The sequence below is a fragment of the Spermophilus citellus genome, assembly GCF_964194105.1.
Source record: "Spermophilus citellus genome assembly, chromosome: 3".
Taxonomy (NCBI): Eukaryota; Metazoa; Chordata; class Mammalia; order Rodentia; family Sciuridae; genus Spermophilus; species Spermophilus citellus.
In genome coordinates this window covers 104,652,995-104,678,351 of record NC_138184.1, presented here as the reverse complement: position 1 = coordinate 104,678,351, position 25,357 = coordinate 104,652,995, and the positions used below count along the sequence as shown (strand labels likewise).

The 25,357-nt window shown below is 41.5% G+C and overlaps 1 protein-coding gene across 9 annotated transcripts in view; it reads right to left on the bottom strand.

Moving 5' to 3' along the window:
* Positions 1-25,357, bottom strand: part of ZNF84 (zinc finger protein 84) — a 90,307-nt gene that overhangs the window by 28,219 nt on the left and 36,731 nt on the right. For 7 of the 9 annotated variants that reach the window (XR_014021109.1, XR_014021110.1, XR_014021111.1 and 4 more), the window contains 4 exons: positions 23,062-23,258; positions 14,701-14,827; positions 13,983-14,078; positions 4,829-7,032 (listed from right to left, as the gene is read on the bottom strand). Coding sequence is in view for 2 of the 9 variants with exons in the window: in XM_081286777.1 (XP_081142903.1) it covers positions 5,051-7,032; positions 13,983-14,078; positions 14,701-14,827; positions 23,062-23,076 (2,220 nt within the window). In the remaining 7 variants the exon portion in view is untranslated. Of the gene's footprint in view, positions 1-3,893; positions 7,033-13,982; positions 14,079-14,700; positions 14,828-23,061; positions 23,259-25,357 lie in introns of those variants that run through there. The other 2 variants (XM_081286777.1, XM_081286776.1) reach the window with 2 other exon arrangements.

Below are 25,357 nucleotides of genomic sequence, written 5' to 3'. Positions count from 1 at the left end.
AAAAACAGCAAGCCAGGAGAGTGAGGTTCTGCAGGGCTGCTTGGCACTGACCACCAAGAGGTTCAGCTGCCATCACACAACAGAGCAGACCACAGGAGGAGAACTCAGGACCCTCTAGGCACCTCTTGGGGCTTCCAGGCCAAACTACTACAGTAAATGGCCAGAGACAGCAGCTTGGATCAGGGAAGGGCATGGTGATGAGGGCTCAGACCCTGTGGGGATGAGGTCCTGGGACATGCCAGAGGCCATAATAAAGGGGCTACCAGGCAGCAAACACAGCCGGAGGAGCTGTGGCTGGTCCTACTCACCTTCCTCAGTGTCCCAGAGCCCCACTGAAACCCTAGAGCAGCAACTTCCAGAGGTAACTTAAGACAGTGTCTAAGCAGGGGAAGAGCAAACTGCAGTCCCAGATGCATCGTCAGATCCTCCTCAAGGAAGAACGTGCTGTCCATTGGCAGAGGGAGCAGTCAGCAGACAACCTGGCTATCAACTTGTCCAGGTCTCCTGAGGGCCCCTAGCCTGCCTCTCACAGCTGAGCCAGGCCTGGCCATCATGGCCCACCAAGACATTCCGGCGAACAATATCTGCTCTGGGCGCCATTGGCTTGGGACAACCGAGAGTCCAGTTTGTCATTTTCCTCTATTTAATCCTTTCTTATTCTCCCTGCTAACCTCAGGAAACACCTTGTACCCCAAACTTCTCAGTGCCTGCCTCCTAAAAACCCACCTTATGACAGCCTGGCTTCCTGTTAGTAAGGATATTTGGATTGTAAGTAACAAACACAACATGAACCAGCAAAGCAAACAAGAGGCTTTATTAGGATATCTGGATTATCCCAACAATTGAAGCATGGAAAGGGCAGAGTAAATCTGGACATCAAGACAAGGAGAAGCAGGTACCAGGCCTTTTCTGGACCTTGCTTCCACCATAGCTTCATCTTCTCTACTGCAGACCACATTTCTCCATGGAACAGAAAACAGCCAACATTAAATATTATAACTCCAGCAACTAGAGACAAGAGTCACGCTTCCCAGAAGTCTTCTAATGGAAAAGATAAAACATACAATGATTACATTGTCACAGTGAGAAATACATGGACAGGTTCATAACCACATGCATCAAATATTGGATAAGCATTAACAAAGAACCACAGCATTTAGTTGCAATAGATTTGAAAAAAAAAATCCACCCCCCAAAAAACAAAGATCAGAGAGTACAGAAACCTCTAGGAACTGCCAATAGTTCAAGGAAACCAGAAAATATTGCATAGGAGAAAAAAATTATGTTGAAAAATAATTTTAAAAAATACTGGCATGGGTTTGTATAAAAGTCCTGGTATATTTCAATGAAGAGTCCACAGTGGATCACAATATTTCAACATGGAAATGTGTTACCAAATTTGCATTAAAATGACCACTACATGTAAGAAGTGAAGAAAATGAACTAAAAAGAATGGGAGCAAGGTGCAGAGAGTGTGCCTGAAGCTGCAAGGGCCGTGGATAATTAATGAGCACTCAGAACAGTATTCTCAGGTGCTAAGCATCTGAAAGCTTGCTGGTACCCTAAGCAAATAAGTAGACAGGCAGGCCCACTGAGATTGACAACCTGAATGCGTACTGCCAGACAAACAAACAAATGACTGAGGAAGTCTCAAGGGTAGATCCCAAAGGCCTAGAGGTCTATACTCTGTTATTTATAATAAAGGCTTTCTAGACAAGCACTCTGTCACTGAGCCACAATCCCAACCCCAAAACTTCCTTCGTGATGTGGGATTTATGATAGGAAATCAATGAGGGAAGTGTAGAAAGATGTTTTTTGTAGTTAAGGCATTTAAAACATACACTAAAAATATCTAATTCCAGAATCAGAGCTCCCCACCAGGGACGTGGCAGAACCAGAAAGTTCCAAAGAGGCTTCACAAAGCAACTGGGTGCACACCAGGTCCTCTGTGGACTAGGTCGCTGAGTCAGCACTGAACCTCCCTGTGACTAGAGCCTGACTCTCAAAAAGCTGAGGGTTGTTCTCTTCTTGGACAATCAATCAGCAGGCTAGTGCTGAAGTTCCACTACCCATTGAAGACAGTATTAGGTTTCACTGCTTAATAGTTAGTGGAATAACCTAAAAGTGGAGTAAGCAAATTTGGAAAAGATTGCTGACTCAGTACTAGACCTAATGAACCAATTTGTATGACTAGGAAAGAGACACCATGAGGGATGAAAGGGAAAAGTGGAAAAATCACAAAGCCGAACATCATTCTGTTATTGTTTGTTCATTTACAAAGGTTTGTTTCCTTTACCGGGCAAAATAACTTTCAAGCATTAGAGAAAATAGGCACACCATAAACTGGAGGAAGAATAATGAATCAGGAAATTAGATGTTTAAAAATTACTATGAGGGGCTGGGGTTGTGGTTCAGCGGTAGAGCACTCGACTCACATGCGCAAGGCCCTGGGTTCGATCCTCAGCACCACATACAAATAATAAATGAATTAATTAATCAAAAGTTAAATAAAATTTGTTTAAAAAAATTTACTATGAGCCAGGCATAATGGTACCTGCCTGTAATCCTAGTGGCTCAGCAGGCAGAGGCAAGAGGATTGCAAGTTCAAGGCCAGTCTCAGCAACTTAGTGAAGCCCTGTCTCTAAATAAAAAATAAAAAGGGCTAGGGATGTGTTCAGTGGTAAAGCACCCTTGGATACAATCCCTGGCACACACCCAAAAAAAAAAAAAAATCACTATGAGAGGGGCTGAGGGTATAGCTGAATGGGAGAGCACCTGCCTGGTGTGCCCTAGGTTCAATCCCTAGCACCACAAAAAAAGCACTATGAAAAAAGAGTGGGGACAATTTGGACACTGAAATTCTGTTATATTGGCTTAGAAATTTATTCACATTTATCTTATGTCTTAACTTCCCAACCATGTTGCAAAATTAATTAAAGAAAGAATATGATTAGAATAGAAATTACATAAACCATACTAATAAGACAATTTTGGGTACTGGGGCTGTGGTTTAGTGGTAAGCTCGCTTGCCTAGCATTATGAGAAACTGGGTTTGATTCTCAAACCACATATATACAAATAAAATAAAGATCCATTGAAGACTAAAATAAAAATTTTAAAAACAAACGGGGGATGGGGTTGTAGCTCAGTGGTAGAACACTTGCCTCACACATGTGAGGCACTGAGTTCAAGCCTCAGCACCTCATGAAAATAAACAAAATAAATACATTTTTAAGAAGCAATTTCTGTGTAAGAAAAATCTCAATTTTCTGAAGTTTGAAATCAAGCTCAAAAGCTTGAAATTAGACATTTCTGAACATTACAGAGAGAATGAACTATAAAATTCTATTTTAGCTAAGGGATGTTTCCTACATTTTAAAGGAAATGAAATTTAAAATAGTAATTTCTCCCAGGAGTCATGGAGCTATTGAAAGAAGGTGAAACACAAATATGTCAAATGAAGAAATTACAGAAATCTTGTTTCCTAATACTTGTCCAGTAGTCACAGAAATGTGCAGGAAGGCAAAAGCCGCTTTCCTGAATGTTCACAGAGTATTTCACCACAAAATTCATTGTATTTTACTTAAGAGTGAATTGTCACTCTTAAATAATTGGTTTCCACAACTAATTTTTTTTAACAACACCCAGAACAGCAGTAACACAGAGCAGCTGTATTTCATCACAGCAGTTCGGAGGCAAGCTGTGCCTGGGTCTCACAGGCAGGAGGAACAGCCTCAGGCCTTATGTCCCTCAGGAGTCTGCAGCAGAGGGCTGCAGGTCACCACTCTCGTCCCTCAGGAGTCTGCAGTGGAGGACTGCAGGTCACCACCCTCGTCCCTCAGGAGTCTGCAGCGGAGGACTGCAGGTCACCACTCTCGTCCCTCAGGAGTCTGCAGTGGAGGACTGCAGCTCACCACCCTCGTCCCTCAGGAGTCTGCAGCGGAGGACTGCAGCTCACCACCCCTTCTTCAGTCAGTATCTTGTATCACTGTGCTACTCTTGGTTCCTGCCTCTGCATATACAAGATTTTATATAAAATGTTTCTCAGACTCTGAGGGCACTGGAAATGTTAACATTACTGAAGGTCAATATTAACAACCAATCTCTGTAGATGTCAACAAACAATAAGAAAAAAGAAATGAGTTATTATTGCCTAAGCTATTGATTCTGGCAAAAAGCCATGTTAAATCAATTACCCTTTTCACAGTATTAAGACAGAAAAGCCAGTGACATGTAGTGTCTTGACACATCAGAGGGACCATAAACTACATATGCATCACGCTTTCTGCAACAGCTACCTGCAATGCCCAAATACAAAGCATTATGTGACAGAGGACAATAAGCCATAAATACAAGAAATCTCCTATTCAGATGTTTCAATGATTCATTTATTCACATATTTTTAAAACTTCCTACTTTGAAGGAAACATCTGTCAGCCACTTAGACTGCGGGTACCCACATCTATAATTGTGAGGTTTCCATGACAGCATTACTTCAAGGGGCACACATTTCCAAGGTAATTCTTAGGCTTATCTACAACATGAACTCTCTAAAGTACAACATCCTGGGGGTACATGTCCCATAGATAGTGATTTCATAGAAGTTCATTCCTAACGGCATATTCTTATGTACAACAAACTCTTGTTTCCTGAAAAAGTATTGCCTCACTTGCTGCATTCTGGGAATTATCCCTCATCTCCTGTGGTAATATTTAATAGCTGATGAGATTTGACCTCTGGAAGGCTTTCTGATATTCATGGGATTTCCCTTGCTGGAACTTTCCACTGCATAAGACTTGACCATGGTTGGGAAGGATATGTTACTCACTGTGTTCGTAGTATCATTCTGCTCCATGAAGGCTGGTGTCCAAGTATTCTCGCATGCTTCCTGCTGAGTGCTCTACCTATATAGTTTCATTTATAGAGTTCTGATTCTAAGGAATACTCTGATGCAAAACGTGATGCAAATATTACCTGAAAAATTACCATAACTGCATTTTCTGAAGTAGAACAAAGTGAGATCTGTCAAAATGTCCCATCAAGGGCACACCTAGGCCATCCTTACTGTGTGAGTTCTCTGATGATTAATGAGCTGGGACTTCTGTGGGAAGGCTTTCCCACACTCATTGCATTGGTAAGGCTTCTCTCCCGTGTGGATTCGCTGATGATTAACAAGCTGTGACTTCTGAGAGAAGGCTTTCCTACATTCACCACATCCATAGGGCTTCTCGCCTGTGTGTGTCCTCTGATGTGGGATAAGGTGTGACTTCCGAGAGAAGGCTTTGCCACATTCCCTGCATTCAAAGGGTTTCTCTCCTGTATGGATTCTCTGGTGATTAATAAGACTTGACTTCTCCCTGAAGGCTTTTCTGCATTCACTGCACTCATAAGGTTTTTCTCCTGTATGAGTTCTCTGATGTCTAATTAATTCTGATTTCTCAAAGAATGCTCTTGTACAAAGACTGCACTTGTAGGGTTTCTCTCCTGTGTGGATTCTCTGATGAGTATTTAGCTGTGACTTCTGGGAGAAGGCCTTTTCACAGTCCTTACATTCATATGGCTTCTCTCCTGTGTGAGTTCTCTGATGAGTTGCAAGACTGGACTTCTCACCAAAGGCTTTACCACATTCTGTGCACTCATAGGGTTTCTCTCCTGTGTGTGTCCTCTGATGTGAAATGAGATGGGACTTCTGACAGAAGGCTTTCCCACAATCACTGCACACATACGGCTTTTCTCCCGTATGAATTCTCTGATGATTAGTGAGGCTTAACTTTTCACTGAAGGCTTTTCCACATTCACTGCACTCATAGGGTTTTTCTCCAGTATGAGTCCTCTGGTGTCTAACAAGCTGGGATTTCCTGCTAAAGGCTTTCCCACATTTACTGCAGGCAAAAGGTTTCTCTCCTGTGTGTGTCATCTGGTGTGATATGAGGTGTGACTTCTGGGAAAAGGCCTTCCCACACTGAATGCATCCATGCGGCTTCTCTCCTGTATGGGTTCTCTGATGATTAATGAGGCTTGACCTCTCTCTAAAGGCTTTCCTACATTCACTGCACTCATAGGGTTTCTCTCCAGTGTGAACAGTCTGATGTCTGATGAGTTCTGATTTCTCAAAAAATGTTTTCCTACAATCAGCACACCCATAGGGTTTTGTTCCTGTGTGAGTCCTGTGATGGGTGACCAGCTGCGACTTCCTGCTGAAGGCTCTCCCACACTCCCGGCATCCAAAGGGCTTCTCTCCTGTATGAATCCTCTGGTGATTGATAAGATTTGACTTCTCACTGAAAGCCCTCCCACATTCGCTGCATCCATAGGGCTTCTCTCCTGTGTGTGTCCTCCAATGAGATATGAGATGTGACTTCCGGGAGAAAGCTTTCCCGCATTTGCCACACTCATATGGCTTCTCTCCTGTATGTGTCCTCTGATGAGATGTAAGCTGTGACTTTTGGGAGAAAGCTTTCCCACACTGGCTACAATCATAGGGTTTTTCTCCTGTATGAGTTCTGTGATGTGTAACAAACTGTGCCTTCTGTGGAAAGGTTTTGCCACATTTACCACAGCCATAGGCTATCTCCCTTATGTGTCTGCTCTGATGTTTAATGAGACTGGATTTTTTACTGAAGCGTCTCCTACATTCACTGCATTCATAGAGTTTCTCTCCTAACCGAGTTCTGTGGAAAATGACAATCTGTGACTTTTTATAGCTATTGTTACCACATTTATCACATTCATAGTATTTCAACCAAGAATCAGTTTCCTCAGGTTCAGTATTGAGAAACAATTTATTAAATACATTCAAGTCATCTGATTCCATTCTTCCATAATCTGCTCTTGGAATAAGCAAATCTAAATGATGTCTTAAAATCAATCCATCTAAATCACCTTCATCATTTGATTTACTTAAAGGAACAACGTTCATACTTGGATTGAAATTTTTTCCAAATGCATCCCATTCATGAACTCTTTTCACATTTTTAAGCTTGTCTTGGTAATCCTGGTGCCACTTCATGTGACCATCTACTTGACAGACTTCTACAAAGGAAACAAAACACCCATTTGGTTATGCTTAACTAAATAAAACACCAGAAATGCTATGCTGAGGCACTGCCTTTTTTTTTTTTTTTTTTTTTTTTTTTGGTGCTGGGGATGCATTGTGCATGCCAGGCAAGCACTCTACCAACTGAGCTATATCTCCAGCCCAACTAACTCTGTTTTTAAGGTTTAGCCTCTGAGTATAAAATAACTCCCAAAGTAGAATGCTTACTCCCTAGGTACCGAAAAATATAGGAAGCAGTGAAAATAGAACAAACCTACAGTCACCTTTGGCTCTTGCCAGACATGAGTTTATCAAAGAAAAATGTGAATGCATGAAGATCCAGGAGTGGTGGTGCACGCCTGCAGTCCCAATAACTCGGGGAGGCAGAAAAAAACAAATTTGGGGCCAACCTCAGCAATGCCCTAAATAGCTTAATGAGACCCCAACTCAAAATAAAAATAAAAGGGGCTATAGGTGTGGCTCAGTGGTTAAGCACCCCTCGGTTTAATCTCTAGTTTCCCACCACCACCAAAAAAAAAAAAAAAACATGCAGGAAGAGCAATCAGAAACAAAGACAGGAGGCTGGAAAAAGCACTGATCCAGTGTTCTCAGGAACCACCTCACTCGGTGCCCACTGAAAGCATACCATGGGACTGCCAAGACAGTAGAACAGTTAGCCAGTGACAAAGAACAGATTATACAAAACACAACTGAGCTGGGGCTGGAGTTATGGCTCAGTGGTAGAGCGCTTGCCTTGCACACATGAGGCACTGGGTTCAATCCTCAGCACCACATAAAATAAATAAGTAAAACAAAGGTATTTTTAAAAAAACACAACTGAGCTAAAACTGTGGTAAGTAATATGAAGCACATGAATGAATTGAAGTTACTGCAGCCATTTCAAGTTTGGGGATGACAAATATTTTGTATATTTTCCCCATTCTCAGATGTCCTGGAAGTTGGATTTAAACTTGCCACACACATCTCACACATTGCTACCAACAGACCCTCGCTTGCACCACACTTCAACCACGTCCTTCTCATGCAAATCCTCAGGCACACAGCTTTGAAATCCACAAAGCAGCTCACTCACATCATCCCAAGACCTGAGTTACCATTCTCAGCATGTTCTGAGTTGGATAGTAATTTTATATAGCTCTATTTCCATCATCCTCATGGTGTAACCACTTAACACTAATTGCTGCAAGTGCTCTTCAAAAGGCCTGTTTTTTAATAAAAGCTTTTTTGTGTGAGGTCAATTTGGGTGTAAAATACAATCAGTAATGTGAAAACTTTAATTTTTTTGGTACTAGGGATTGAATCCAGAGGCATTTTACCATGAAGCCATATTCGCAGACCTTTTTTTATTTCTTTATTTTGAGAAAGAGCCTTGCTGACTTGCGGGGGCTGGCCTCAAAATTCTGATCTCCTGCCTCAGCCTCGAGTCACTGAGATTACAGGTGTGCACCACCAGCAGGTTTTACCACTTTCTAATCACACTTTTATCTAATTACATCTTCCAATCTGTGGTCAGACTGAACTTTCAAAAATATAAATCAAATAATTAAACTTTTATTTAAAATTATAAATCAATCCTAATTCTTGTGTGTGGCGGGGGGGGGGGGTTCCTGGGGAACTAACTCAGAACCTTGCATATACCAGGCAAGCACACTACCACTAAGCCACATTCCCAGCACTCCTACCTCCTTGTGTGTGTGTGTGTAGTGCTGGGGATTGAACCCAGGGCCTTGTGCATGTGATGCAAGCACCCTACCACTAAGCCACATCCCCAGCACTCCTAGCTCCTTTTCAATGACTGTGAGTGGGCGAGGGGTGGGGAGGGTGACTCAGAGGCAGAGCTCTTGCCTAGTATGCTTGAGGCCCTGGGTTCCAAACCCAGCACTGTAAGGAGGATGAAAACAATCAGAGAAGAAAAAACTCTTTAAAGATTAACTGCCTCCAAGTGGAGGCAGGACTGGCCCCTGCCCTCTCCCAGTCACTTTAGAGCTCCCAACACACTGACCTCCAGCCACACAGGCTTCCATTCTGTTTCTTAAAGTCACTAGGCCCCTTCCTGACTTAGAACATTCCTATTTGTCATTCCTTTGGGGACACTTTCTCCTAGTTCTTCACACAGCTTGCTCATCTCATGGTCCTCATGTGCAGACCCAGCTTCTCCACATTTATCATTCTGTGCTGGACTGCATACTTGTATTACCTCAAAAATATATGCTGAAGCCCCCACTGTGTCTGCATTTGGAAAAGATGAAGGTCAAAGAGGCTGTGAGAATGGAACTCTGAAGTGACAGGATCAGTGTCTATAAGAGACACCAGAGAACACTGTCCCCACCACCAGCATGCACTGAAGAAAGGTCACACACAGCAGGAAAGCAGCTGTCTGCAAGTCAGGAAGACAGCCCTCACCAGAGATCTGGCACCTTGACTTGGATTTCCTCCAAGTGAGAAATAAACTTCTTCCTTCACTTTTTTTTTTTTTTTTTTGAGGGGGGGAGTATTGGGGATTGAACCCAGGGGCAATTAACCACTGAGTGACATCTCTAGCCCTTCATTTTTTATTTTGAGAAAGGGTCTCTCTAAGTTGCTGAGGCTGGCCTTGATCTCCCTGCTTCAGCTTCTCACATTACTAGGATTATAGGCATGCACCATAACATCTGACCTAAGAAATAAACTTCTGGTTGTTTAGGCCATTGCTTCTGTGATATTTTGTTGTGGTAGCCCAAAGACACTAATACATTCTCTATTGTGACATGTAAATCAATTTCCACAACTGCCATGCCAGGGTCTGGATTTTACTTGGGTTATTTGCTCTCCTGTTCTTTCACCTTCTCACTGCAAAATGAGCATTACATGGGGAGGAAACATTTCCACTGCCCCTACTGTGCCCAAGGCACCTGGCTTGGTGCTTGAGAAGCAGCAGAGACCATGGGAAGGAAATACATCCTTACTGCCCCTTCAGAGCCCAGGGTACCTGGTTCAGTGCCTGAAAAGCAGAAGAGATCAGCAGGTACTCAATGCAGAAAAGTGAGTGTTCTCCAGAGACAGCCTGCCTGCACAGTTGTCTCTTAGATACTGCCTGGGTCCAAGGCTTGAAGAGTGCTCCCAGCATTCTGTTCCTGGCAAAAACTCACATTGCTGGACTGCACACCTATAGATTGCTGGGTTCTGTCAGCACAGGGGAAATGAGCAGCACCTGCCAGCTCCCTCTGGACTGCACACCTGCAGATAAGACTGCTAGGGCCTGTCAGCAGAAGGGGACAGAGCCATACCTGCCAGCTCCCCCTGGAGTGCACACCTGCAGATAAGACTCCTAGGGCCTGTCAGCACAGGGAGATAGAGCCATACCTGCCAGCTCCCCCTAGACTGCACACCTGCAGATAAGACTGCTAGGCCCTGTCAGCACAGGGGGACAGAGCCATACCTGCCAGCTCCCCCTGGACTGCACACCTGCAGATAAAGACTGCTAGGGCCTGTCAACACAGGGAGATAGAGCCATTCCTGCCAGCTCCCCTGGGACTGCACACCTGCAGATAAGACTGCTGGGGCCTGTCAGCACAGGGGGACAGAGCCATACCTGCCAGTTCCCCCTGGACTGCACACCTGCAGTTAAGATTGCTGGGGTCTGTCAGCACAGGGGGACAGAGCCATACCTGCCAGCTCCCCCTGGACTGCATACCTGCAGTTAAGACTGCTGGGAGCCATACCTGCCAACTCCAAGAAGACTATGGGCAGTGAGGCCCTAATGGGCTTCCCTAGGCAGGCAAACTGGACGCCAGTTGCTACTACATGTTTCTGCAGGAGAGTGCACCATGTGGTCCCAAGGAGGTCATGGGAAACTAGTACACTGGTTCCTTTAGACTCTGCCTGGGCCTCTTCCTATGATCCAGTCTCATTAAGGTACAGAAATAAACCCCAACCATAGGGCAGCTACAGGCCAAGTAGCTATAGGCCCTGGAGCCTCTCTTATGACTCTGAACATGGGGTGGTCTTGTGGACACCTATATGCAATCCCTGTTTGCATAAATAATTTTGACAATTAATTATGCGATGCCTTGCAATGAAATGTGAACATTCAATGTTTAAATGCTGAACAAAAAGTTTAAAAAATAAGGGGCTGGGGTTATGGCTCAGCAGTAGAGTGCTTGCCTCACTTGTGCGAGATCCTGGGTTCAATCCCCTGTACCACATAAAAATAGATAAGTGAAATAAACCTTTATTGGACAACTAAAAAATATTTTTTAAAAATTAAAAAAATAAAAGCCAGCTACAGATGTCACTTTTTTTTTTTAGTTGTAGATGGACAAAATAACTTTATTTCATTTATTCATTTATTTATTTATTTTTATGTGGTGCTGAGGATTGAACCCAGTGCCTCACACAGGCTAGGTGAGTGCTCTACCACTGAGCCACAACCCCAGCCCAACATCTTCTTAACCAAGTGTCACAGTTTGCATCTGGAATGTCCCCCAAAGTCTTGTGATGAAAGCATGGTCTCCAATGCAGCAAGTTTCAGAGGTGGGGCTTTGAGGCTGTAAGGGATCATGATGGTTCTGACCTCACCAATGGATTAATCCATTGGCAGCTGTGTGGATGATTGGAAAGTGGGGACTGGTTGGAGGAAGCAGATCTCTGGGGGCATGCCCTGAAATGGTTCACCTTCTCCCCAATCCCACCCTCATCTCTCTGCTTCCCAACTACCATAAGCAGAGCTGCTTTCCTCTGACACAACCTTCCACCATGATGTTCTACCTCACATCAGACTCAGAGCAATGGAGCCATCCAACCATGGACTGAAATTCTGAGGCCCTGAGACAAAATCAATCTTTCCAGGGCTGGGGCTGGGGCTCACTGGTAGAGTGCTTGCCTAAGAAAGGTGCAAGAAAGGTTCCAGATAGAGGAGAGTGCAGGTGTTCTCTGAACTTGGCCAAAGGTGTAACGTTTTCTTCCAAGGGCTCTCCAGTGTGACAGCATATTACTCATTTGTCTATTTTCTTCTTTCCCTGCAAATTTGTGGCAGCCCCATTTCAACATTTCTCAGTATTTGTGGACTTGCAACATTTATTCTCTGTGTCTGAACTTCCTGTTGTGCTTTGCTAGCTATCCACAGATTCTTAGTCCTTGCTGCAGGAGCTGTCTATGCTGCCTTGTGTGAAATATTCTGGGACTCCAGCCTACATAGTTCTCACCCTTTTCTGAGGTCCCATCCCAGAACAGGTCCTAGTGTTGTAATATTCTTTTATTTGGTTGGTTCCTGTTTTGTTTTGTTTTTTTGTTTTTTTGTTTTGCATGTGTAGATGCAAAGGCCTGTAATTTTGTTTCTCTGCTTCAGTTATGAAATGCACAGTGTCCATTTAGTCTATGCCCACAAGCATTATTTTAATACAGAGGTAAAAGCTAGGGTGTGAAGCACATTATCTGGAGAATACCTGACCTGGTGCCCACCCACACACTTGCACTCTCCACTACCTGGAACCTTTCTTGGGTAGGTGCAAGCATGGTCCACATGTAGAGACATGGACATTCTGGGGACTTACAATGTCACAGCAGTCCTGAACCAGAGATGGGAGGTAAAGGGGAAAGGCTGGGCTTCCCAGTTCCCCGAGGGACAAAGGTGAAGGTAAAGCAACAGTGTCTGGGGGCTCTCAGAGGAACCAAGCTCCGCTGCCCACCTTTTATTGGCACTGCCCCTCCCTTCTCATATCCCCAGTCTCCTGGTGCACTGGAGGAGACCCCTTCTCCAGTAAATTCTTACAATCAGATACACATCTCAGGATCTTCTTTTGGGAGAACCTAAGCCAATGTCAAACAAAAGACAACGAATAAGGTTTAACTGTTCAGTGTGTGTGGTTTGCTTTTTCAAAATCAAGCACAATGGTATTATTGAAGATAACTTATGAAAATTCAGAATCCGATCCATCTAACATTTTGAGAACTTCAGCAATGAGACATTTAGGTGGAAGTTGAGGGCCGGGTGTGGTGGCGCACACCTGTAATCCCAGAGGCTTGGAAGGGGAGGCAGGAGGATCGCAAGTCCAAAGCCAGCCTCAGCAATTTGGCAAGGTGCTAAGCAACTCAGTGAGACCCTGTCTCTAATAAAATAGGGCTGGGGATGTGGCTCAGTGGTTGAGTGCCCCTAAGTGCAATCCCTGGTACCCCCCAACCAAAAAAAAATTTAAGTGGGAGTTGAGGAGGGAAGACTTTCAAAAGATATTTATCTCCCAAAGAGCAGAACATTTAAAAATGATAGCTAAAGCAGGAAAATTGAAAGTTCAAGCCCAGCCTGGGCAAAGTAGCAAGACCTGTATAAAAATGAAAATTTAAAAGGGCTAGCAACACAGCTCAGTGGTACAGCACCCCTGGTTCCAGTTCTCAGTACTGTAAATACATAAAGATAAATAAAAGTAAAAACAACAATAAGGAAGAATGGGAGGAAGAGATTCTCCTTACACTCCATGGTCTAATCCAGAGAAAACACAAACAGGACCTATTTGAAGAGGCAATGTCTGGGACGGGTGGTGGCTCCATTTTCTAGTAAGTGATTCTGAACAGAGGGCTTCACAAGATGCTCCAATATTGAAGGGAAAATTAAAATGCTGGAATGCACAAGCAGGTTAACTTTGACCACAGGGGAAAGAAGGACAGATCACACACACCAAAGGAGAGCAGATCACACAATAAGTATGAGCCCTGGATTCCAAGGCAGGGAATAACATCAGGACTCTGAGGAAGAAGACACATTTAATCCTAAACTGCAAACCAAGAAGCCACATCTGACTGGGATTTATCTGAGTAGCTATCGTCAACTGCTCCAAATCACCACACAGGTATAGGGATTTTGATAAGAGCAGATTTCAAAGGTTCCAGACCAATACTACTCGCTCAGGCTGGACTTCTACTTCCGCCCACCTCCAGGTTCTCTCACGCTCACCTGCAGAGGCTGAACGTGGAGTGTCTCCATCTCCCACCCATGGCTCTTCGCCTTGCTCCAACTTGAAGATGACGTCTGGCTTCATAACTTCATAGCCTGTTGGGGGGAAATCACCAATGGCATGGTTCTGGCTCCTGGGCTTCAGGGCCTCTGAGGAAGCAGCAGGGCTTAACAGAGGGTCTTCATCTCAACAGACAATTCTCGGGAGTCATGACAACAGCTGCCCCTGTGGTGAACAGGTCTAAGGATCTTTGACTGCTCCACTCGGCACTGTCTCTGGAGCCACACCACAGGGTTCAACTCCAGGCTCTTTTGGCCTTCTTGCTCTCAGTCACTGGGACAGTTACTTTACTTCTCTTTGCCTCAATTTTCTTCTCAGGAAAAAAGGGTACCTACCACGCAGGACTGCTCCAATGCCTAAACTGGTGGACTCCCTCCTACAAGGTACCTGGGGTGTGCAGTATGCAGCATAGCACATGGCAGACACCCACCCACTGTCACCACTACTCATCAGTTAGGTTTCTGACAACAAACTTAAGGTTTCATTATTGGGAAGGTGGGATCCAGATACTTTCTTGCCAACATAATCCAAGACTTTTACTTCCTAAATTCTGGTCCAAAATCATTAAAAAATTCAGAAGCATTAAGCAACTTTATTAAAAAAGAGAAAAGCAATGCATTGGACATACTCTGAGGTCCCTGAGGAATCTTTTCTTACCCAGTGACACTAGGACGTGGTAGTTCTCCAGCATGACATCCTTGTACAAGGCCTTCTGATGGGGACCCAGTAACAGCCATTCCTTTTGGCTAAAGGCCACACATAGATCTTCAAAGGAGAATGATTCCTGGAAGAGCACAATCCCAGTGAGCCGGAGGTGTTCATCACTGCCTGATCCTGGAGAGGTGTGCCCGGCTTGACACACTGCTCTCACAACTGCACATCAAACAGACACCTACTATGTCCCTCTGGGTTTTTTTCTTTTTTCTGGAGGGGACAGGTGGTGATACCTAAGATTACAGTCAGAGTTTGTGCACTCCAGGCAACTGCTCTACCACCAAGCTACATCACTTGCTTCTTTATTATTTTATTTTGAGACAGGGTCTTGCTAAGCTACTGAGGCTGGCTTTGAATTCACGATCCTCCTGCCTCGACCTCCCAGAACTGCTGGGATACAGGTGAGCACCACCATGCCCAGCTCAGTGTTCAAGATTTTAAAAGGAAGGTTCTAATTGATATTAGAAAATATTGGATGGATCCAGAAGGTGAAATGAAACCAGGAAATAAAAGCATTTCTTTAAAACCCAGCAATGGAGCCAGCTGAAGGGACAGATTCCTGACACTGATGATGCAGTAAGAAAATGTTAAATCTGTGCCATCTGCACGGTTCTGGTTGTTTTAATCTGTCTTTTTACATTGGCTTTTGTTTTCTAAATGTTGTTTTCCAAGCTATTGTTTATTTATTTGGATTGCAGAACAACTGGTAAGATGAATACTTTCTTTTTAATGTGATTAGAAATGTTCTAAATGAAGCTAATTTTCAACTTTATTAAGGAAGATTGCTTTGTGCCCACCACCTGGTGTAAAATAAAATCAAGCAATTACAAAAAAATAAAATTAAATTAAAAAGAACACACGTCTTACTGCTGACAGTTAGCCATGAAAGACTTTACAGAAAGGAAGATAACACGTCCAAAGGCAGGTTTTCAAAAGATGACTGAGACTGTAACAAGATGAATTCTTGTCCTAGTCTCCTGAGATCAAAGAAAAACACAAATCTTAAAAATGAAGAATGCCATCATTAAAAAAAAATTTTTTTTAAACCCAAGAAGTGTGTCACCAAATGCACACTGTTCACCTTGAGAGTGTCAGTGAATCTGAAGACTAATCAACAAAACCATCCATTCTGAATAACAGATGGAGAAAGACTTAAAACTGACAGAGGAGCTGGGTTGTGGCTGAGTGGTAGAGTACTTGCCTAGCATGTGTGAGGTACTTGGTTCGACTCTCAGCACCACATATAAATAAAAATGAATTTAAAAACAAAGCTCCATCAATATCTAAAAACAATTTTAAAAAAAAAAAAAAAAAAAAAACACCTGACAGAGTTTGCCAGGTGTTTTGGTGCACACCTGTGATCCCAGATACTGGGGGCTAAGAAAGGAAAATCAAAAGTTCAAGGCCAGCCTGGACAACTCAGCTAGACCCTGTCTCAAAAAAAAAAAAAGAGAGAGAGAGAGAGAGAGAGAGATTATGGATGCAGCTCAGTGTAGAGGGCCCTAGGGTTCAATCCCAAGTAGAGTCAACCCCTAAATTTACAGAGCTTGGGAAGCAAGATGAGTGGCACAATATCCCAGAATAGAAAACAGCACCACAGATAAGAATTTCCAGAGATGACAGCCAAATGCTCCCTAAAACCAGCAAAAGGTATAAGCCTAGACTGAAGCAGTTCAGTAGACCCCAAAATAGACAAATACAAACAAATTCATGAAATAAAAATATGGCATCATTCATAGGGAACAGCAATTCAAGTAGCTGAAAGTTTCTATTAGAAAGCTGAGGCCAGAAGGGAGTGGAATATTTCTTGTTTCAAGGAGTGGTGATGGGGTAGGAGTACAGGGGCTTGAATCCAAGGACAGTTAACCAGTAAGCCATATCCCCAACTCTTTTTATTTTGAGACAAAGTCTTGCTAAGTTGCTGAAGCTGGCTTTGAACTTGTGATCCTCCTGCCTCAGCCTCCTGAGTTGCTAGGGTCAGAACAACTCAGCAGAGAGTGAAATGTTTCCAAATGCAAAAAAGGAGAGACCTATAAGCACAGAATTCTGTTTCTAGCTTGAATATTCATGAGGGTGCTGGGGATACAGGTCAGTTGGTAGACAGCTTGCCTTGCATGCACAAGGCCCTGAGTTCAATCCCCAGCACCACAATATATATATATATATATATATATATATATATATATATATATATATATATATATATATTCATCAAGAATAATGATGAAACAACTTTTCTTATGAAAGAAAGCTACGATAATTCAAACCCAACAAACTTGTTCTACAAGAATTACCAGTGGGAGGTTCTCAAAGAGAAGGGAAATGGTACTAGAGTGACTTAGAAAAACAACAACCATGGTAGAGATCTGGGCAAACACAAGCCACTGTTCTTTCAAGTTCATCGGTGTTCACATGATGACTGATGGCAAAACTTCACGACAATGTGAAGTGACAGAGTTGTTAATATACACAGATGCAGTATGTAAAGCATATTATAAGAAAGAAAGGAAAGGGCACTAAATGATGGCACTCTACAATCCCAATTGAGCATAAAATGAAATTTAAAACATTTAAATGTCAGAAAACACAAGTTCAAGCAATTTAGTGAGACACTTCTTATAGAGAATCAGATGTGACTGCGTTACTATTACTGTCCTTGATGGAGTCTACCTGCAAACGGGATATTCTGTCAAGGTATAGATAGGTTACAGTGGACATGCTTGAAAACAAGGTGTCTGCTGTCCTTGGGAGGGCCTACTCGAAAACAAAAGGCTCTTTCAAGGTTTAGATAAGGTAACAGTGGACATGCTTGAAAACGAGGTGTCTACAGTCCTTGGGAGGACTTGCCTGCAAACGGGATGTTCTGCCAAGTGGGCTAGGAGGGCGCTGAGAAAAATTTTATTATCTGTTCTTAACAAGAGCAGAGCTCGGCATGCTCCAGGACGAGAATAGATTAGCCATGAGAAGCGGGTCACTTCTGACTAGAAAGTAAAACTTCTGTATGCTATGTTTAATTAGCTGAAAGACCTGATTTATTGCTGTTGGAAGGCTGCCTTCTTTGTTCACAATACTATAAAAAAGATTGCTTGTATACAATAAAGGGCTTTTTCTTCTGCTGCTGCTTTGCTTGCTCTGCTTCTTCTTTCTTTCCCATGCTGACCTGCGAGTGAATTACTGCAACAACCTGAAGATTCTTAAAAAATATTTTTTTAAAGGGCTAGGGATACTGGTCAATGGTAAAGTGCCTGAGTTCAACTGCCAGTACCCTATTCCCCCACAAAAAAACAGATATGACAAAACACAGTCTGCGGTGGGGTCAGGGTACAGATTTCTGTTAAAAATCTTGACCAGACAACTCTTATAATGAATAATAAAAAGACAACCCAATTAAAATAGAGGCAGAATATCTGAATATAATTCATCAAAAAGATACAGGAAGGCTGGGGTTGTGACTCAGCCATAGAGCGCTTGCCTCACACAGGTGAGGCCCTGGGTGTGATCCTCGGCAGCACCACATAAAAATAAATAAATAAATAATAAAGATACTAAAAAAAAAAAAAGGTACAGGAATAGCTACTAAACACACAAAGGATCATTAGCCATGAAGGAAATACAAAGCAAAACCCTAGTAAGACACCACTTCACATTCCCTAAATGGTGATAATCAAGACATCCCATGAAGGACAGGATGGGGAGAAACTGCAACCATGCTCTAGCAGGAGTGTAAGCTGACCCATACATGAGGAACCACGGCTGCTTCCTACAAGGTAAATATGATTCTGCTGCACAATTCACAGTGCCACTCTTGGGTATGGACAAAGAGAAATAAGAGCACATATGGTCACTGAAGCCTGCCCGTGGCCGTTCATTTCAGCACGCTCACAACAAGAGGAGAAAGCAACACAAATACCCACCAACTACTGAATGGATAAAGCAATATAAGGAACCACAATCTGTCAACTAAAAGATGAATTTCTAACATGCTTACATGGATGAACCACAAAAGCATTAAGCTCATTAAGACACCAGACACAAAGACTACATATTACATAAATCCATTGACATGAAATGCCCTAAAAAGGCAAATCGACAGAGTAAGCAAATTAGCAGCTGCTTCAGGTTCTGAGGAGGAGTGGAAACTGCCACAAATGTCACTCAAAATTTTCTTTTTTTTTTTTTTATTTTTTTTTTTTTTAAGAGAGAGGGAGAGAGAGAGAGAGAATTTTTTTTTAATATTTTATTTTTTAGTTATCGGCGGACACAACATCTTTGTTTGTATGTGGTGCTGAGGATCGAACCTGGGCCGCACGCATACCAGGCGAGCACGCTACCGCTGAGCCACATCCCCAGCCCTCACTCAGAATTTTCTTCGGTGATGGAAATCTTCTAGAACTGAACTGCAATGCAAATTTACTTAAAACTCACTCAACTGTACATCAAAGTGAGGAGATGTTTTTGAGATCATATATCAGCAAAACTGTTAAAAAGATATTATGGGGCTGGGGTTGTGGCTCAGTAATGGAGCACTCACCTAGCATGTGTGAGGCACTGGGTTCGATCCTCCACACCACATAAAAAATAAATAAACAAAGGTATGTGTCCATCTACAACTAAAAAAAAAAAAAATTCACCAAAAAAAAAAACCCTGAATCATGAATAAATTTATGTTATTAAACAATCTAGATGAAGTAGCTGTACTTCCCAAGAAACAACATACCCAAAATGACACATAAAGAAACAAAATCTGAATTAATCCTATAATTGTTAAAGAATTGACCCCACAATTTAGAATCCTCCTTCAAAGTAAACTTAAGATCTAGGTGGCTTCCATGGTGAATTCTTCCATTCTTCCAAACGTTTAAAGGATAAATAAAATGGTCTCAAATTTTTTCAGAGAACATAGAAAGAGAGCAAACTTCACAATCACTTTACAAGGCCAGCAGACCCTTGCTCTCAAACCCAATGAAGATGTAAGAAAGTAGCATCACAGGCTAATTGGGAGAGGGTACAGGCAAATCCTCATTGGGGTAGGAATATTTTATTCCTGGACCTGAGAGGTGATTTCATGCATAACCACTTGATAATAATTCATTAAATAGTTTTACATTTATATACATTTCATACGAATTGGGCTTTAGAATATAAAAGGGCAAATGAACTAATAATTATGGTTGGCTGGGGATGTAGCTATGGCAGAGTGCTTCCGAGCATGCACAGGCCCTGGGCGGATCTCCTGCACTTACAGTCATCACTCACTAAGTCCCACTTTGGCATTCTGACCTCCAATCACACTCTGAGGAATACTATGAAAAATACCTCTCGTCTGTGGATTTTAGGCTGGGGATGTAGCTCTGCAATAGAGTATGTGCCTAACGTGAAAGGCCTGGGTTTAATTCACAGTCCCTCAGAATAAAGCAAAGCACCCACGTGCATTTACTACACTGTTTCTATTGAGAACATTACCCATGATATTATTTATTTAAACTCTTCATCAAGGAAAAAGAAAAAAAAAAAAAACAGAAACCTAATGATCAAGAAATACTTTCTATGATCAGTTTGCTTTTTCCTTTGAATAGTGCAACTTATATCAACATTCACATATCATTATAACTGTCAAAAATTTGAAAGCCAGAAGGCAGGGATGCCCTCTTTTATGACTTCTATTCAACAAAGCTCTTGAAACTCTAGCCAGAGCAATTAGACAGACGAAAGAAATTAAAGGGTTACAAATGGAAAAAGAAGAACTCAAACTATCATCATTTGCTGGAGAGATGATTCTATACTTAGAGGACCCAAAAACTCCACCAGAAACTTCTAGAATTAATAAATGAATTCAGCAAAGTAGCAGGAAATAAAATCAATACCCATAAATCAAATGCATTTCTATACATCAGTAATTAATCCTCCGAAAAAGAAATTAGGAAAACTACCCCATTCACAATAGCCTCAAACATAAAATAAAATAAAATACTTGGAAATCAACTTAAGAAAAGAGGTGAAAGACTTCTACAATCAAAACTACAGAAGACTAAAGAAAGAAATTGAAGAAGACCTTAGAAGATGAAAAGATCTCCTATGCCCTTGGATAGGCAAAATTCATATTGTCAAAACAGAGCCAGGAGTGGTGGTGCACACCTGTAATCCCAGTGGCTTGGGAGGTTGAGAGAGAAGGATTGCATGTTCAAAGCCAGCATCAGCAACAGTGAGGCGCTAAGCAACCCAGTGAGACCCTGTCTCTAATAAAATACAAAATTGGGCTGGGAATATAGCTCAGTGGTCGACTGCCCTTGAGTTCAATCCCCAGTACAAAAAACTAAAAATTATATAGTATGGCCATTTTTTTGAAAATATATATATATATATACACACTCCAAAAAAATGGCCATAATATTCAATGCGCTATACAGATTCAATGCAATCCTAATTAAAATCCCAATGTCATTCCTTATGGAAATAAATAAAGCAATCATGAAATTCATTTAGAAAAATAAGAGACTCAGAATAACCAATGTACTCCTTGGCAAGAGTGAAGCAGGAGGCATCACAATGCCAGACCTTAAACTATACTACAGAGCTATAGTAACAAAAAGCATGGTATTGGCAGCAAAATAGGTTTGTATATCAATGGTACAGAATAGAAGACACAGAGATAAACCCACATAAATACAGTTATCTCATACTACAAAAAGGAGCCAAAAACATACATTAGAGAAAAGATAGCCTCTTCAACAAATGGTACTGGGAAAACTAGAAATCTATATGCAGCAAAAATGAAACTAAATGCCTATTTCTCACCATACACAAAACTCAATTCAAAGTGGATCAAGGACCTAAGAATTAGACCAGAGACCCTGCGACTAATAGAGGAAAAAGTAGGCCCAAATATTCCTCATGTCGAATTAGGCTTAGACGTCCTTAAAAAGATTCCTAAAACGCAAGAAATAAAATCAAGAATTAATAAATGGGATGGATTCAAATTAAAAAGCTTCTTCTCAGCAAAAGAAACAATCAATGAGGTGAAGAGAGAGCCTACATTTTGGGAGCAAATTTTTACCACTTGCACATCAGATAGAACTCTAAGCTCTAGAATGTATGAAGAATTCAAAAACTTAACACCAAAAAAAACAAACAACCCTATCAACAAATGGGCCAAGGAACTGAATAGACACTTCTCAGAAGAAGATATACAATCAATCAACAAATATATGAAAAAATGTTCATCATCTCTAGCAATTAGAGAAACGCAAATCAAAATTATTCTAAGATTTCATCTCACTCCAGTCAAGATGGCAGCTATTAAGAATACAAACAACAATAAGTGTTGGCAAGGATGTGGGGAAAAAGGCACACTCATACATTGCTGGTGGGACTGCAAATTGGTGCAACCAATATGAAAAGCAGTATGCAGATTCCTTGGAAAGCTGGGAATGGAACCATGATTTGACCCAGCTATCCCACTCCTTGGTCTATACCCAAAGGACTTAAAATCAGCATACTATAGTAAAACAGCCACATCAATGTTTATAGCAGCACAATTAACAATAGCTAAGCTGTGGGACCAACCTAGATGCCCTTCAGCAGATGAATGGATAAAGAAAATGTGGTATATATACACAATGGAACATTACTCAGCATTAAAAGATAATAAAATTATGGCATTTTCAGATAAATGGTCAGAGTTGGAGAATATCATGGTAAGTGAAGTAAGCCAATCCCAAAAAAAAGAACAAAGCCAAATGTTCTCTCTGATAAGTGGATGCTGATCCACAATGAGGTGGGGCATGGGGAAAAATGGAAGAAATATGATTGTGCAAAGGGGAGGGAAGGGTGGGGTGGAGGCATGGGGGCAGGAAAAGATGGTGGAACAAGATGAACATCATTATCCTAGGTACACGTATGTCTGCACATGTGGTGTGACACTACATCTTGTATAACCAGAGAAATGAAAAGTTGTGCTACGATTGTATACAAAAATGAATCAAAATGCATTCTGCTGTCATATATACCTAATTAAAATAAATAAAAAGTATTTAAAAATGTATTTAAAACTGCCAAAAAAAGTATTTAAAACTGCCAATTTTGCAGTTCATTAAGCAATAATCAAATGGAACACTATAGCTTATAAATATTAAAACCTTAAGACCTTCTGAAGGCACCGGTCCAATTTTACCCCAATCCCAAGCTTCTATTCTGAGACTATTTTCCTCCTGATTTCTTCACTACTCATACTTTTCTTTTTATGGAAGACTTGTATACCTCTTCTAACGCCCTGGAAAAATAATGAGGAATGAACCATCAACTCACCTGTACTGTGGTCATTTTCTGTTGCCTGTGCAAGAGGATTCACAAGTGTGAGATCTGTTCTGCTCTGGTCTCTTCTGCCTCTGCCCCAAAATCTGGGGTAAGGTCTTGGCAAGGTCTTCTACACTGTGAGTGATCTCTAGCTGCAGGAACTCCTCCCTTATTTCACATGAGCAGGCTTAATGGTGGGGATCCAGGATCTGTGGACGCAAAGACAAATGCACTTCAACTGAGATGTTCACCAAATGCATTCTTTTTAGTTAGTCTATGTCATACTTTGCACAAATATTTTCTTCCTCTTTTAGAAACTAGGAATGTATGACATGTAAAGCCAGGTGTGTTTGCTATATAGTTTAAATAAGCTTCTCAGGAACACAAGCGGCACATAGTAAAATACATCACAAGTCTGTGTCTCCACAGACAGACAAGTATCATAATTAAAATAATTCTGAGTTTAATTTAAAATTCACTGTGGACACCAATGTGCAAATCACTTTTAAAAATCCTTTAAATCAAAAAAGATAACTCTGTTTTAGGCAGATAAAAATTTTCAAAGCTTATGTGATTTAAATTAAAACAGATCTCAGACTTTTATTTTTTATTTTTTTTTTATATTTATTTTCAGTTCTCGGCGGACACAACATCTTTGTTGGTATGTGGTGCTGAGGATCGAACCCGGGCCGCACGCATGCCACGCGAGCGCGCTACCACTTGAGCCACATCCCCAGCCCCAGACTTTTATTTTTTAAACAATTAGTTGTAGATGGACACAATACCTTTATTTTATTTATTTTATTTAATTATGTGGTGCTGAGGATCAAACCCAGTGCCCCACACATGCAAGGCAAGCACTCTACCACTGACCCACAACTCAGCCCCCAGATCTCAGTCTTAATTAACTCCTTCCCTTTATTGGCTACCTGAGTTTTACAAAAGTGAACTTTATCTGAGCCATAGTGTCCCTTAAAATCCTCCATGTTCTTCCTGCATTCCTTTATTTTGTCTATAGCTGATTATCAGTTTCTGAAGGAAACGTGTTACAGTCTCCAGCTCCTGTGATTCTGTTGACGTCTGCACAGAGGCCACATGCTTCTGGAGGACACTCCAAAGCCCAGATGCTTTCTGCCTTACCATTCACCTCTCTGGTGGCATCAGTACTCCTTTGTGAGTTTCTGTCATCCTTCATGCAATTACATTTAAAATTTCAGCATTGTTTATCCCAACAGCTCAGAGCTCAGACCTGTTATTTGATCCAAATAACCTTTTTCCTGATAAATTCAACACACATTTATTATGGTTCTTACACTTACTATTCCTTCATTTTTTTTTTCCTTTCTTGCCTTCTGAGCCTAACTGGTAAGGATAAAGCACACATAGACTGACAAATGAGAGGTAAGATGAAGACAAGGGGGCCTTGTAACAGTAACAACTAACACACTGGTGCTTCCTACACATAAGACAATACGCAGGACAGTTTTCAATTCTCATGGACAACCCTGTAAGGAATTTAATAGAGTCCCCATTTTATACAAAACAAAATGACGGTGGATGTGGCTCAGTGGTAAAGTGCCCTGGGGTTCAATCCCCAGTAACAAATTTGAAAAAAAAAAAAAAAAAAGGGAGAATTACAATGTCTTCTCTCCTTTCAATTGTGTTCAAGGTATTTACCACTAATATTATCACATCATTTATTATTTGTGTATATTTATGTAGTTATGTATACACACATACACCATAAATTCTGGAATTAGCTCTTCTTCCCATGCACACATTCTGTCACTTATTCCCACAAAAACACAAATGAAGAACAAACTGCATCACTCCTAAATCATCTTAAAAAACCAACCTCTTGGGGCTGGGGCTGTATCTCAGTGGCAGAGTACTTGCTAGCACGTGTAAGGCACTGGATTCAATTCTCAGTGCCACATAAAAATAAACAAATAAAATAAATGTATGCTGTCCCTCTGCAACTACAAAAGTAAAAATAAAAAAATGTTACCAGACATTTAAAAAAAAAAAAAGAAACAACATCTTGCCTATAATCCCAGTGGCTCAGAAGAGTGAGGAAGGAGGGTAATAAGTTCAAAGCCAGCCTCAGCAATTTAGCAAGGCCATAAGAAACTTATGAGACACTGTCTCAAAAGAAAAAATATGGGGCTGGGGTTGTGACTCAGTAGTAGAGTGCTTGCCTACCATGTGTGAGGCACTGGATTCAATTCTCAGGACCACATATAAGTAAATAAATAAATAAATATCCATCAATAATAAAAATTTTAAAAAAAAGAATAAAGAAAAAATG